The sequence below is a fragment of the Mastigoproctus giganteus genome, chromosome 2, assembly GCF_048544385.1.
Source record: "Mastigoproctus giganteus isolate SK-2022 chromosome 2, ASM4854438v1, whole genome shotgun sequence".
Classification (NCBI taxonomy): domain Eukaryota; kingdom Metazoa; phylum Arthropoda; class Arachnida; order Uropygi; family Thelyphonidae; genus Mastigoproctus; species Mastigoproctus giganteus.
The window spans coordinates 70,307,353-70,322,188 of NC_143576.1; the positions used below are offsets into that span (position 1 = coordinate 70,307,353).

General features: G+C 39.6%; 1 protein-coding gene across 2 annotated transcripts in view; it reads right to left on the reverse strand.

Annotated features, from left to right (window-relative positions):
* Window positions 1-14,836, reverse strand: part of LOC150089331 (CREB-regulated transcription coactivator 1-like) — a 507,055-nt gene that overhangs the window by 62,606 nt on the left and 429,613 nt on the right. For both annotated transcript variants that reach the window (XM_090368506.1, XM_090368505.1), the window contains exon 13: window positions 11,658-12,000. In XM_090368506.1, coding sequence (XP_090224632.1) covers window positions 11,658-12,000 — 343 coding nt within the window. The remainder of the gene's footprint in view (window positions 1-11,657; window positions 12,001-14,836) is intronic.

Here is a 14,836-nt window from a genome sequence, read left to right on the forward strand (position 1 = left end):
CAATCCATAGATTTTGGTGAAAGATGTTTAATCATTTCATAATGGATGCCATCTGGTCCAACGGCACTTGCTTTGGAAAGAGCGAGGGCTCTTTTCAATTCCAGAATAGTGAAATCCCCGTTGTAGGGATAAATGCCCTTAGTTTTAAAGTTAAGTGCCTGTTTTTCGATTTTATATTTCAGGACCAGGAACTCTGGGGAATACGAAGATTTTGCAGAGATGTTAGAGAATGTTTCCCCAAGAGCATTGGCTATTGCAGTTGGATCTGCAATAGCGCATCCATTATAATCTAGGATTGCAGAAGGGTGGGAGGTATATTTTCCCTTCATTTTCCGGATTTTATCCCAGACTACCTTAGAGTTGGTAGACTGGTTAATAGATGATGTAAAATGGATCCACGATTCCTTTTGACTCTGACGACGGATGTAGCGTGCTTTGGCTCGTGCACGTTTGAAGGCTATAAGGTTATTCGTGGTAGGATATCGGCGAAATATCCCCCACGCTTTGTTTTGAGCCTTTTTTGCTGCTGTGCATTGTGAATTCCACCAAGGTTTGGGAAATGGTGGAAACCAGGCTGATGTTTTTGGGACAGCATTAGCAGCTGCTTGGACGATGATTTCTGTGATGTACTTTACTGCGTCATTGATCAGCTCTTGACTGACTGTGCTAAGATCGAAATTTGCCTGTTGTTGGAAGGCAGTCCAGTCAGCCTGATCAATCTTCCACCGTGGTAACCTAAAAGGAAGACATGGTCTCCCACTGTGTAACAAGGTTATCACAGGGAAGTGATCGCTTCCGTATGGATTCTCCTCCACTTCCCAAGTGAGTGAAGGGAGTAGAGAAGGGGAGTAGATAGAGAGATCAATGGCAGAAAAGGTACGGGTAGGCGTGTGGAAGAAGGTGTTTGTTCCAGTATTTAGAAGGGAAAGGTCATTGTCATTGAGCATACGCTCAATGACTCGTCCCCTTCCGTTGATGTTAGCACTACCCCACAGGGTGTTATGTCCGTTAAAATCCCCGAGAAGTAAGAAAGGGGGAGGCAGCTGCGTTAGAAGATCATCAAGGTCTGCCTGGGAGATGTCAGTCCCAGGTGGCAAATAAATGGAGCATACAGTTAATAAGAATCCCACTGAAAGGCGAATTGCAACAGCCTCTATGCTGGTTGTAATTAACAAGGGCTGCACTGGGGTCTGGTTACCCACAAGGGTAGCCACTCCCCCATGTACAGAGCCGTCCGCAATTCTATCCTTACGAAAAATTGCGGTGTTATGCATCGTGGGATCGTCATTTGCCTTCAGATATGTCTCCTGCAAGCAAAGGCAAACTGGCTCGTGCTTTTGCAGGAGGGCCTTGATGTCATCAATATTTCGCCAGAATCCACGACAATTCCATTGTAGGAATTTAGCCATTATTTTGGCTTGGTGGGTCCATCAGGCGGCTTCCGAGGTGCTGAGGGCTTACTTTTATCAGTCTTGGATTTATCTTTTTTGGGGAAGAAAGGACGCTGTCCCGTGTCCATTTCCTCCTCCGCAAAGAGTTCCAAGACTGACTCTTCGGGTACCTCCTTCTGCTCGACATCCATCTTTTCTTGGGTTATAGGGGGGACTTCCCCTTTCTTATTCTTATCTTTCATAACTACCTTTGTATTTGTGGAGCATTAGGAGGTACCGATATAGCAGTGGCAGCTGATTGGTCCTTCTGTGTAGGTTTTTGTGAACTTAAGAGATAACGCGCGATGGGAGTTAAAGACTCCTTTGGAGGAAGTCATGTCCGTCTGAGTTCCGACGGAACATCTCCCTGCTACCTTCTGGGTGTAGGTAGGTTTATTGATATTCAGGGGTTTGACCGATTTCCTTGCCTCCTGGTATGATATATTTAGCTCTGCCTTCAGCCGTTGAATTTCTTTTTCTTCTTTCCACCTCTGGCATGCTCGTGAATAGGCCGGGTGTTCGCCTTCACAGTTAATACAGGTGGGTTTTGCGGCTGAACATGCTGTTGTTTCGTGGTCCCTTGCACCGCATCGAGCGCATGCAAGGACTCCACGGCAGGCCATTTGAGAATGTCCATACTTCTGGCATTTAAAACACTGTAAAGGGTTCGGAACATATGGACATACTGAACAGTTGATGTATCCAGCTTTAATCTCATCAGGAGGTTTAGGAGTGTTAAAAGTCAGGATATCGCTCCTGGTTTTAACAATTTTTCCATCCCTTCGCGCAGTAATTCTCTTGATGGCAGTAACTCCTTGTGGTTTCAGTTCTAAGCAGATTTCCTCCTCGGTGACGTCGAGAAGGTCCCATTCCGAAATGACACCTCTCGATGAATTGAGTGTTCTATGTGGTGTCACTGTTATGGGTATTCCTCCGATTGATGTTGCACGGAGTAGCTGCTCAGACTGCCTGTCAGTTTTGGTTTCAATTAAGAGGTCTCCAGAACGGAGCCTCTTAACCGATTTGGGTGAACCTGCTAACCCATCTAACCCTTTCTGTATGAAGAAGGGCGACATTTTGCCAATTGGTTTTTCTCCGGTGGAGTGTATAATTAGGAACCTTGGAACAGGCCCTGATGGTACTTCAGTTCGCTGCCTTTTTTTAGCAATAATGCTATCTGTATCTGTGTCTAAATTTTCAGATAGGGACCGGGTTGGGGCCCCTGAAGGAGTAAGTTTATCAGGATTCATATAGTTTTTTAAATTGTTCAGTGCCCGGGCTCCCCACCCACCACGGAGCCCAAAGGGACGCCCACTACCCGGCATGCAATAAATGCGCTCGGGAGTGGGACGCCAGGGCTACCCAGACACTATACCCGCACCGCCGCCAGCCTGAATTCTGTCCCTCGGACCATGAGGGTAGGGGCGTGGCATTGACACGGTTGACCCTCGCAGGCGAGCCTACTAGCCGATTGACCCTAGCCGGGCCTTCCAGGACCACCCGTCTTGTCGAAGCAGGGGCCAAAGTGGTGTATTGAAGCTGGGCCCCTCAACCACCAGGATCCCCCTTTCCGAATTTCCACGGGTCGCAGCGCACGGCAAACACGCCGGATTCCATTGATGTAAGCCCGGAACCTAGGCTGTGGGCGTTGGATCCCAGTGATGCTAGTCTGGAAGTCCAGCAGCGTCACTGGGAGGTCCCCTCACCACGTACAGGTGCTCACATCGAGGGGATATTAAGGGAGGCAGCAAAGGAAGTAAGCAAACTGTTAGCCATAATTATGAGAGCTTCCTTGGACTCAGGGGAGGTTCCCATGGACTGGAAGTATGCAAATATATCACCAATTTGAGTTCAAAAGGTGACAAGTAATTATAGACCTGTTAGTTTAACTTGTTTTCTGGGGAAAATAATGGAGTCACTGGTTAAAGAAACATTGCAGGATCATCTAGACAAGACTGCAGTAATAGTTAAGACAAAGCATTGGTTTGTTAAAGGGAGGCCTTGTCTGACCAATTTGATTGGATACTATGATGTGGTCACAAAGGAACTGAATGTCAAAAACAATTTTGATATCATATACAAGCCGGCCTCGATTAACACGATTAATTCGTCCCGTGAGCGCATCGCGCAAAACAGAAATGCATTAATCGAATATAATAATCAACAGGAAAAATTATAATTGGTCCTTGACCTTCTGGAATGTCCATAAAGAATTTGAAAAATACCTTTTAAATAACTTTTTAACTGTATACAATGTAAAATGTAATGAAAATAATTATGGAATTAAATGTTTATTGCATAGAATAGCAGTTTCCAAACTGTGCACCACGGAATATTTTAAATTTTTGATGGAAGCACAGCGATACTCAACATCTGTCGGATTTCATGCGAACTACTAGCTTGAGGTAGCTCACAGTTTCAACATTTCTTATTAAATTGTTTGGACCTAATTACTAAACGGAATTGTTAGGTATTTCTTTTGGTCTAGGTGCGCCGTGAAAAAACTATTGAGACACTAAGGGCGCCGTGAACCGAGAAAGCGTGGGAACCTCTGACATAAAATACATAATGAAGAAATAACTGTTGCGGAAATATTTGAACAGTGTTGACTTTCTCTTTTCATCAATCAATTTCCGATAGCCGACAATCTTCTCTGGGTCCTGGCGAAATAAATATTGCAGAGAACTTCACACCTTTTGTTTGAGGTTCTCTGCGATACGAAAGATTTCATCTAGTTCTTTTACCATTATCTCCTTCGCAGTGACATTTTCATCTGGCTCATTTAAAAATTAGAATTTTTAAATGCAAGTCTGCATTGACCTTATTAGCGGATGGAACACACCGAGGCGGGCAGCAGCCAAACATTTGTTTATTGCCCATTCGACGTGCAGTAAACTTAACGCGCGATTCAAATCTTTTTCAACTATCGCATAAAAAAAAAAAAAAGATCGCGTTAACTGGAAATTTGCATCGTGTAAAGTGAAATAATTTTTTCAAATAGCAGTAACTGAAACATGCATTAATCGAACTTGCGTTATGCGAGGCCTGGCTGTACTTGGATTTCAGGAAAGCTTTGGATACTGTTGCACAGGGAAGACTGCTGTACAAATTGGAGAGCTAAAATGGATAAAGGGATGGTTGAGCGGGAGACGACAGAGAGTGGTAATCAATGGACACTGATCTTCGTGGACAAATGTTATTAATGGAGTTCCCCAGGGTTCGGTGCTGGGCCCATTGTTGGTTTGTATATTCATTGATACTGAATATCATTCGGTATCATTGATATACACTGATATACCTTCATCAATGATATTGATGAAGGTATATCAGGATTAATGTCCAAGTTTGCAGATGATTCAAAGGTAGGCAAGGTTGTTAACAACAGTAAAGACAGTATGCTAGTTCAACTGGATCTAGATAAGTTGAGCAAATGTGCTGAGAAGTGGCAACTGAAGTTTAACATTGACAAATGCAAAGTACTGCATACGGGTAGCAGTAACCCAAGAGAAACGTACCAACTGTGTGATACTACACTCAGGGAAGTGAAAAAGACCTGGGGGTAATTATACAGTCAAATATGAAGTTTGCTGAGCAGTGCAGATGGGCTGCCAGGGCAGGTCATAGAGACTTGTCAATGATGTATAGGAATTTTGCTAGCAGGGACAGGGAGGTGATTATCCAGTTGTACAAGGCAATGGTCAGGCCACACCTCGAGTATTGCGTACAAGTCTTGAGGCCTCATTTTAGGAAGGATGTAGAGTTGCTAGAACAAGTACGAAGAAGGGCAACATGATTGATGAGGGGAACAAAGGGGTGCTTTTACCAAGATATGCTTAAATTCTGCAAATTGCAGCACCTAGAGAATAGGCACCTGTGAGGTGATCTGATTGAGGTGTATAAGGCCTTGAATGGGTTGAGCAAGCTCAATGCTGATGGTACTCTTCCTTAGATTCAAATTGAGGAAAGATAGTTGTAGAATAGATGTGCAGAAATTTGCCTTTGGCTAGCGGTTGGTTTATTGGTGGAACAGACTTTCATCTTTTGTTATGGAAGCTGTTAGCCTAAATAAAGTTAAGGCTGAGCTGGAAAGGATTTTATAATGAATGGAGGGGTGAAATGGGAGGGGGTTTTTTTTGGCTGATGCTGTATAAGCTTGCTTTCTTGCATCATATGCCTCTACTAATGCTAATGCTAAAGTGAGAAGCAGATTAAGGTCAACTTAAAATAATAATAAGGGTGAATGTAAGATAATAATAAAAATAAAAAATGTAAAGTAATATAAGAATAAAAATGAAATGAAAAAAGAAACAGTTTCATTAACACAGTGGTTATAGTAAATTAAAAATAAATGTAAAATAAGAATAAAAAAATTAAAATGCAATATAGGAATAAAAAACTGGAAACAAAATGAAAAGGCTGCATAGGTATATATGCTAGCAGAGTAACTACTGGATACTATAGTTTACCTGGAAATTGTTTTCAATCAGGCACATCACCTTCAGTGTATCCTTTTCTGAGTGGGTTCTTCCAACAGGATAATGCACTATATCACAAAACCAAAATTATACAGAACTGGTTTCAGGAACATGAGAGTGAATTCTACTGATTGACATGTTTCCCTGAGTCACTAGATCTAGAGATCTGCAACCATAGAATTTTGAAGTTGTGAAAGCAGTTGAGTCAACACGGACAGCATCTCTGTGTGGCACACTTTCAACATCTCATAGAATTCATGCCACAGCAAATCCAAACTAATCTGAGAGCTTAAAGTTACTCTTTATTTAGGTAGGAATAATAAAGAACTGTCTCCGTAGCGAGTGGTCAGGAGCGGAAGTGCAATAGCACATGCTCTTTGAACAGACCGGGGTTCAGGCCCTTGACTACTAAATACAGCTGATCTGTCAACCAGCAGGGCAGATTATGGTCCATTTCCCTCAACACAAACCATTGGGGAAGCTTCCATCCTGAAGTGGACTGATAATGGCTGCAGTTTACCTTACCTAAAAAGTGGCCACTCAGTGTATAGACAGATTAAATTTTGTATCTAATTTTTGTTTACTGCTGTGATATATCTCTTATGGTTACTTAAACATGTGGGCTGCTTCTGCTGGTGATTTCAGCATTATTTCATTAATATTTTCTGAATATGGTAATAAGAGGTTGTATGACATATATATATATATATAAGTAGCAACCAGTTTTATTATAGTTTTGGTTCTAGCTTTTCATCATAAAGTGAATTCTGATACAAAACAGGACGTATTATTTCTGGGGCCTGTAATTCTCACTGCTTTTACAATGGATGATACATCTGTAACAAGTAAATTCAACCCCCATCCAATTTTGTTGACTATGTTTAATATAGTTAGGGGAGGAAAAAAAAAAGGATGGTAGTGGTTATTCTCTATGAATTTTATTTCTCTAAATAACCACTATTATACTACATGAGTATTTTAAGTTAGTTTATTCATCCTAAATATACTATACAATTAAGTAATGTTTTGGGAACCTTGCTGGAACCCATCATCAGACCATACATGGCTGTACTAGAGGACATAGAAACAAATTATAACAATTAATTATTAATGTGTTAATACAAACATCCAATTATCTATGCATTTTTTATACAATTATCTATTATTTGTAAGTTTACACACACACACACACACACACACACACACACACACACACACACACACACACACACACACACACACACACACACACACACACACAAATGAAAGGTAAAAATAATATACTGGCTTAGCTGCTAACAGCCTCCTGCTTGCCGAATGCCTAAGTCTCCATCATTCAGTCAAGTGGTGCATAGCTAAGTTGGGCCTGGGCTTTTAATTACCTGGCCAATAGCAGGTTGCCAGGGGAGTTATCCTGGATCCCAGTGCTGCTTTGTTGCTCAAATGTGCCTTGGATTGACAGTTAACTAAGCATCACTCCCAAAGATTTTCTCAATTGTGTTTATGCTGGTCTTGGATTTCTGGGGAAGGGGGGATGGTTGTGCTGGAGAGGAGGGGAAGAGTTGGCTGTTCTATTATTATTATTTATTATCTATTTTTTTTTATTTCTCGCATTCTTCTATTATCACTTTAGAGATGTTAAAATATATTGTTGTTGGTATTGGGCTTAATGACACAAGGGCTACTGAGGCCAAAATGTGTTTATTGTTTATTTATAAGCAACATATAGCTATAGATGTTAAATTATATGCTCCTGTACAGGTCAACATATTTTAGGTACATCAAAAGTTCTTCTATGTTTGCTTCATTTCCTATGTTGTTATTGTAATTTGGTTTTTAGGAGCATTAGCAACTAAGGCCATATTGCTCCGGGGATATGCGGTGGTCATTCCCTGACCTTTCCGCATCCTCCATATTTGGTGGTCACGGGCTCAAACCCCAGTCTAATCAAGAAGCGTGTGCTACGCACTGCTGCTCCTGCCCACCTAGCTATGGAGGCGCTTCATTTCCTATGAAGTGAGTCTCTCTCCACATTGAACATGAGATGTTCAATGTGGAGAGAGACTGAAAAGTGTCAGAGTGGATGGTTGAATGTAATGAGCATTCAGCCAGAAAATGTGGACTGTAAGTTGCATCTGAGGTAGGTTTTCTCCCAATAGCAAGAAGAGATGTGTATGATAAGTGTGTCCAATTCTAAGTCGTGACACTACTACTTACTTTTGTCTCTTTCGTCGGGAGCTAGAGAGCCAAAGCTTTGGTTCTTGCTTTATCTGGTAATGTTTATTGTTGGTGTTATTTTTCCAGATCTGTGACCAGTTGCCGTAGCATGCTTTGCAAATGATAGGCTTAGGGTCGCTGTAAAGAACCTGAGAGTGTTGTGATAGAGTGGGTTGAGGATGTTTAGCAGCAATGTCAGCACTTTCATTCTCTGGAATGCCAGAATGATCAGGGATCCAGCAAAAACTGATTGACTGATTGGACATGCTGCAGGAGATTAACTGGGAATGAATGTAATTCAAGATAGGATGGGAAGATGAGAAATTCTTCCTTAAGGCAGACAGCACTGAGGGATTTTGTAAATTATGGCAGGTGAGATGGATGGCTCAATAATTTTACTAGGTGCTAACATGATAGCATATAATTCGGCAGTGAAAATGCTGCAAGCTAATGGTAGTGAGGCTGTAGCAGTAAATGAAGGAAAAACTGCAGCAGCACCTACCGTACTGGCAGTTTTTGATCTGTCGGTATAGATTTTACAGGCACGGGAGTTCAGAGTAGTGTGAGTTGAGTGCAACTGACTGATACTGCAAGTAGGTATGACATTTTTCCCCCACTGAAGAAAATGTACCTCATTAGAGGCAGAAATGTATGTCCAAGGTGGAACAGGAGCAGTTCTGCACTGAAAAATATCAGTTAAATCAATATTCCAATTCTGAACAAGCACTTTAATCCTGAGTGAAGCAGGTCTATTTTCATCTGGTTTTCTCTCAGAACAAATCCCACTGAGTATTATAAGATACTTCCAACTGGGGTGTAATGGAAGACTCAGGATTTTAGCAGCGTATTGGAGAAGTAATGTTTTCCTATGAAGATGTAATGGAGGATCATGCACTTCGATATAAAGACTTTGGACAGGAGAAGTCCTGAAAGCTACTAGGGCACCATGCTGTATGATGTTCAGCCATTCTAATGTGCTTACCCTAGCAGAGTCATATACTGGAGAACCATAATCCAGGCATGAATGGATTAGGGATTTGTACAGATATAGTAAGTTATACCAATCAGCTCCCTGTGACATGGACGAGACTGATCGAAGTATATTCAAATGCTTTAGACAAGTAGTCCTTAAATGAGTGATGTGGGCTTGGAAGTTTTGGGATTGGAGTTTTGTTTATTTCTAGTTCAGGATCAGGATGTAGAGCACATAGCTTGCAGAAAGGAGCACATTTATTTTCTGAGAGTCAATAACCATTCTGTGAAGTCCAGGATTCTATTTTGTTTATGGCTAGTTGGAGCTACCGTTCAATGGAGTTCATACTTTTAGACTGACAGGAAATGGTAAGGTCATCTGCATACATGTAAGTTTCAACTGTTTTTGGGGTGCCCAGTGTCATATTGCTAACTTGAATTGCAAATAAAGTTGGACTAAGTAACGAACCCTGTGGTATGCCTTCCTCTTGAATGTGAGATGTAGAAAGTATGTTTTTATATCGGACTTGAAAATACTGAAGCAGCAAGAAATTCTGAATTATTTCAGGCAACTGTCCCTTAGATCTAGATGGTAAAGATCCATTATAATACCATGACACCAAATAGTGTCGAATGCCTTTTCAAGATCTAAGTTGACCATGACTAGATGCTGTTTCATGACAAAGTCATTGCGAATATGAGATTCAGCTTTTATAAGCACATCTAGCATTGATCTGTTCTTCCGAAATCCATACTGATGGTCTGGAAGGAGATTCTGTGATTCCAAGATGTAAATGAGTCTTGCATGAACCATCTTATCGAAAATTTTTCCAATGCAGCTTGTGAGAGATATTGGCCCATAATTTTGAACCAGGGAAGGATCTTTGCCTTGTTTTATTATGAACGAATGAATGAACGAATAACAATGAACGAATGGCACCAGGAAGAAGGATAGGCATTTTCAGAGAAGATCCGATTGTAGAAAATCAACAGGGTACCCAAGTCCTCATCATGTAAATGCTTTAGCATAATGTAATGTACACCATCTGGGCCTGAAGCACTGTTGGCAGATCTATTTAATGATTCTTTCAGTTATATTAGTGTAAAGGGTTGGTTGTACAGAAAGGAGTAGTGGGTTGAGAAGTTAATTTTATACCATTCTGCACCATCTTTAATGCTCTGGAAGGAGGAAGCATACGAGCAAGAAGCAGAAATGGTGGCAAAAGATTCTGTTAGCGCATTGGCAACTTCTTCAGGAGTGGACATGTCTTTCCCTTTCCAGTGAAGTATCGGAGAGGGCAGCCAAACATTTACCATTTAGTGCCTATATCCTTCTCCAGATGATCCGTATGTCGGGGTCTTTTGTGATAGTTATGCAAAAGTAATCCACGAATCGCGCTTCACTTTCCTTCTAATTTGCCTTGCTTTTGCTTTAAGCCTTTTATAAGCAATTAAATTACTGGTAGTAGGACACTTCTGGAAATTATTCTATGCATGGTTTTTCTCTTGTTTGGCATTAGAGCACTCTGCATTCCACCAGAGATTTTGGTGAGCGAGATATAAATTGGATTTTGGAATAAAAGCATTTGCTGCAGTCAGAATCTGATTGGCGATGTAAATAGTTACATTATCAATACGTTTCTGTTGAATATAAATTCTATCTGAAAGCATTTGGGCAGAATAGCCATTACAGTTTGCCATGCCAAACTTCCAATTGGTTGTTGATCATGATTTTGAGTTACTAATGTTTGTATTGATGTTACTCATTTGGTTGCATATCCCAACAACAAATTCTGGAAAAGTAAATGTCATGGTTTCATGCTGCTTTTCATAGTTCAGACTGGAACTGCTGGTCACATTGACAAAATGCCCGAATCCTGCACAATATATACTGACATTTTAGAGAGTCCCATAGCATTACATTCCAATTTCGTGTTTCAGCATAATAATGTTCCATCCATAAAGTCAAGTTTTTACCCACCTGATCTGAGGAAAAACCTGACTTCACAACTGTCCTAGATGTTCAGGAATCCCATAGAACTGCCACGATGGTGACAGAATGACAGAGGAAGTTCTCAATTCCTAGCTGTTATCATGAAATAGTTAAAAGCCTTCTGCAAAGAATCAATGCTTTCATTCAAGTCAAAGCAGGCCATGATATTACTAACTTCTTTAATAAAAATCAATTTTCTTCAAGATTACTAGTTTCTGAATAAATATGTGACGAGTGTATACTACTGCTTATATTGTGCTCAAGACTCCAGAGTTCCTTTATTTTCCTCAATTTACTGTTAAAAGCAAAGCAAAAGTTTCATAACTTTCTTGCTTGTTGTCAGGTGTTCAATTTTCATTTTTGCACATAGTTATTTCAGGGAAATATTTCTAAGAACATATTAAAATTTCCACAAAAAAAAAAAAAAAAAAAGTTATCATGGTTTCTAAATTACAATACTTCATTACTGATAATGAGAACTAAAGCAGCAACTTTCTCTTCCTTGCAATTTATAAACATTTCATTACTATAAACTATAAAATAAACTGAATCAGAAGCTGAACTACTTACCTGTAAGAATAATGTCTGGAATACTAGTTGGTGTTTGAGGAGTTTGTGGTGTTGTCTGATGACTTGAGGAAATAACTGTAGACTTTGAGTAAAGAGTAGGGGACTGTAACTGAGGATCAGAAGTTAAAGATGGGATGGAATAATATATGGCAGCACTATCTACATCTTGACTATTGTTCAGCCCTGGTGGGAGAGGATCTGTGTAATGAAGTCCACCCCTCCCTAACCCCAAATCATCTGGTGGTCCACAACCCCCTCCACTGTCCATAGTTGCCAAAAACATTGCAGTATTATTGTGCGCTATACTGTTACTATTTGAACACACTACACTGTTTTCTGTCATCTGAATGGGGAAAAAAAGCAATTCATTTTACTTGGCATAATATGAATTAACATATAATATCAATCAACTTCCATGAATAAACAAAGTAACAAATATAACAAAATTCAATTTTTTTTTAGAACTTACTTTATAAGTCACCTTACTTTTTAAGCAGCTATGAAATAGATCCTTTGTAACAAATAAGGTATTTATAAAAAGTTGGAATGGTTTCAAGTGCTCCTTAAAACCATATTTTTTTTAAAAAAACACATTGAAAAGGACATTACATGGATCTCACCAGAAATGAAGAAACACTACTAAATGTTAAACTGTGTTCTAAACAAAGTTCTGCCAGCTTAATAGAATTACTAGATTAATAACATAATCTGACTACATAAGATAACTGTATCATTGCACTTAGAATACTCTGTCCAAGTATGCAGACTGCACATAAAGAAAAGAGGACATCAATCTTCAAAGATCCAAAGATGGGTAATCTGTTTATTGAGATCTTCAAAAGGATACCCAACTTTGAATATGTGGGCTGCATTGATCTATTTCATTCCACATGGAATGGAATAGATTCATGGAGCTTAGTAGGAGAGGTTGGAAGCAAAATCTTCTAAAGTTAAGGTGCATTCAGATATATCAAGGTTTATATACCATCAGGTTGATTTGCAAAGCAATTTCCAAGCAACCCCCCAAATTCAGACTGTTGGGATGAGGGCACACTGGGAGGAAAGTCTGGCTCTGATTTCATAAAGTAGAAGCAGTTCTTGTCTGCTATTAGATATTTTAGTTTCTGTATAGTATCAGTAGTGCCAAATTATATAAGAAAGCAAACTTATGGAGGGAGGGAGGAGACCTACCCATCCATCCCTCCAAGAAGCTGTCTAGTTATTCCTTGCATTTATCAAACTATCCACTTCCACAACATATGGACCAACAATCAACCACACTCTGGCTGAAGGCAAACTTCTGAACACCTATCCTGCAACAATCTTTCCCAATTCAATTTGAATTTACACCCTGTCATGTATCTAGTCTCAGCAAGAGGAAGAATGCCACTAATGTTGGGCTTACTCAATCCATTCAAGGCCTTAAGGCAGCTTCCCATGATGCCCGATTCGACAAGTCTGGCTTGGCTTGCTGTGGCTCATTCTCACTCGGCTCGGCTGTTCCCATGGCTTGCTGAGTCTCAAGCCCCACATCATTCACCTCGGCTTGCCAAGCCTAGCTGAACTGGTCCAATCAACTTCTGGGCCTCATTTTAAAATGTACAGCAAATGTGATCATTGCCTACATGAATTCAGCGAATGTCTGAAGAAAAAGAAACCCCTAACGAAAAGACAGTGTTGGATGGTGTTCTTCAATAGAAGTAAAAAAATATTTTAAGAATTCCATAATATTAACCCTTATTACTGTCTTTGCGGTCAATGAAGAAGTGGTAAGAAAATACCACAAGACATTTTACTCCTTTACGTAATTATTTACGTAATTGAGTGTTTCATCTTCAAGCAACACAGTTTACCTATGAACTGTCTGCTAAAGGAATACTTTGGACCAATCCATGCCTAGCAGTAAGTCAGCTGTTCACATTCATGGTTTCAAAACAAAACTGAGGGGCAGACAAGCCTGTTGGAACATGTCAGTGAATGTGGATGAGACAAACCTAGCTGAGTACTCATCTCCTTTGACTTATGCCACATTTATTGATGAGATGGGAAGCACAATCTGTTCTGAGTCTTGAACACTCCATACCAACCTCAATCAAATTGCCTTAAAACACCTCAATCAGATCTCACATGTGCTTAGTCTCCAGATGCTGCAATTTGCAGATTTGAAGCCTTTCTTGGTAAGAGCACTCTTTTGTTCCCTTCACTAATGTCGTTGCTATTCTCTGCACCTATTCCAGTGGCTCTACATCCATTCTAAAAAGAGGCCTCCAAACCTGTATACAGTACTCAAGATGCAGCCAAATCATAGCCTTGTACAAAGGGATAATCACTTTCTTATTCCTGCTAGCAAAAGTTCCTGTATATCATCAACAAAACAAACCCCGTATAAGGAGCCAGGTTCTAATACACCTAATGTAGAGCATTATGATAGACTGGGTCAAACCACTTTAGGGAATTTGGTTTTTCTGCAAAGCTGTATAGTAGAACCATACAGAAATCAGATATGTAATAAACATAATTTGATCATTTAGTTGTAATTTTGGGTCATGATGGAGATTGTTTCTATGGTGACTTTTTTTTTGTGGAGAAAAACAAGTCATTTTTATTTTTTTGGTCCAGGTCAGTACTTTATTTATTGCTAACTTCACCCTTTCATGGATTAGTTTGCTGCATGTGGGTGAGGTCCTATGCAGTTAATTTCAATAGCAGGGAGATTTTTTGTGCAATTTTGAAATTTATTTTTTCTTTTTTCCAAATTTGTTCTTATAAATTTTAAAAATTTCAACTTTTAATTTGTTTTGACTGTACTGGCTGACAGTCAAGTAAAATTATTGTTGAAAGTGAAATTAGAGTTTAAAAAGGAAATTTCAAAAATAAAATCTTTCTTTCTTTCTTTTTTTTTCTTTTTTTTTATGCAATAATATGCTCCGCAACTATCACCTGATTCAGTTTTATTAAATTCTAGATTCCATAAAAATTTATTCAAATTGAACAATCGAAGTGATCAGAGAGAGATCTCCTTTAATTTTCAAGTTGCTCTTTCTAAACTATGTCTAAAATTAGTTGGAACACAAACAGATAAGAAATGGCAATACATACTAGAAAATTTTCAATGCAATTTGTACATTAATGGACATAATGCTTGAAGTGAGCTTCAAAATATAGATCTACATGACCTT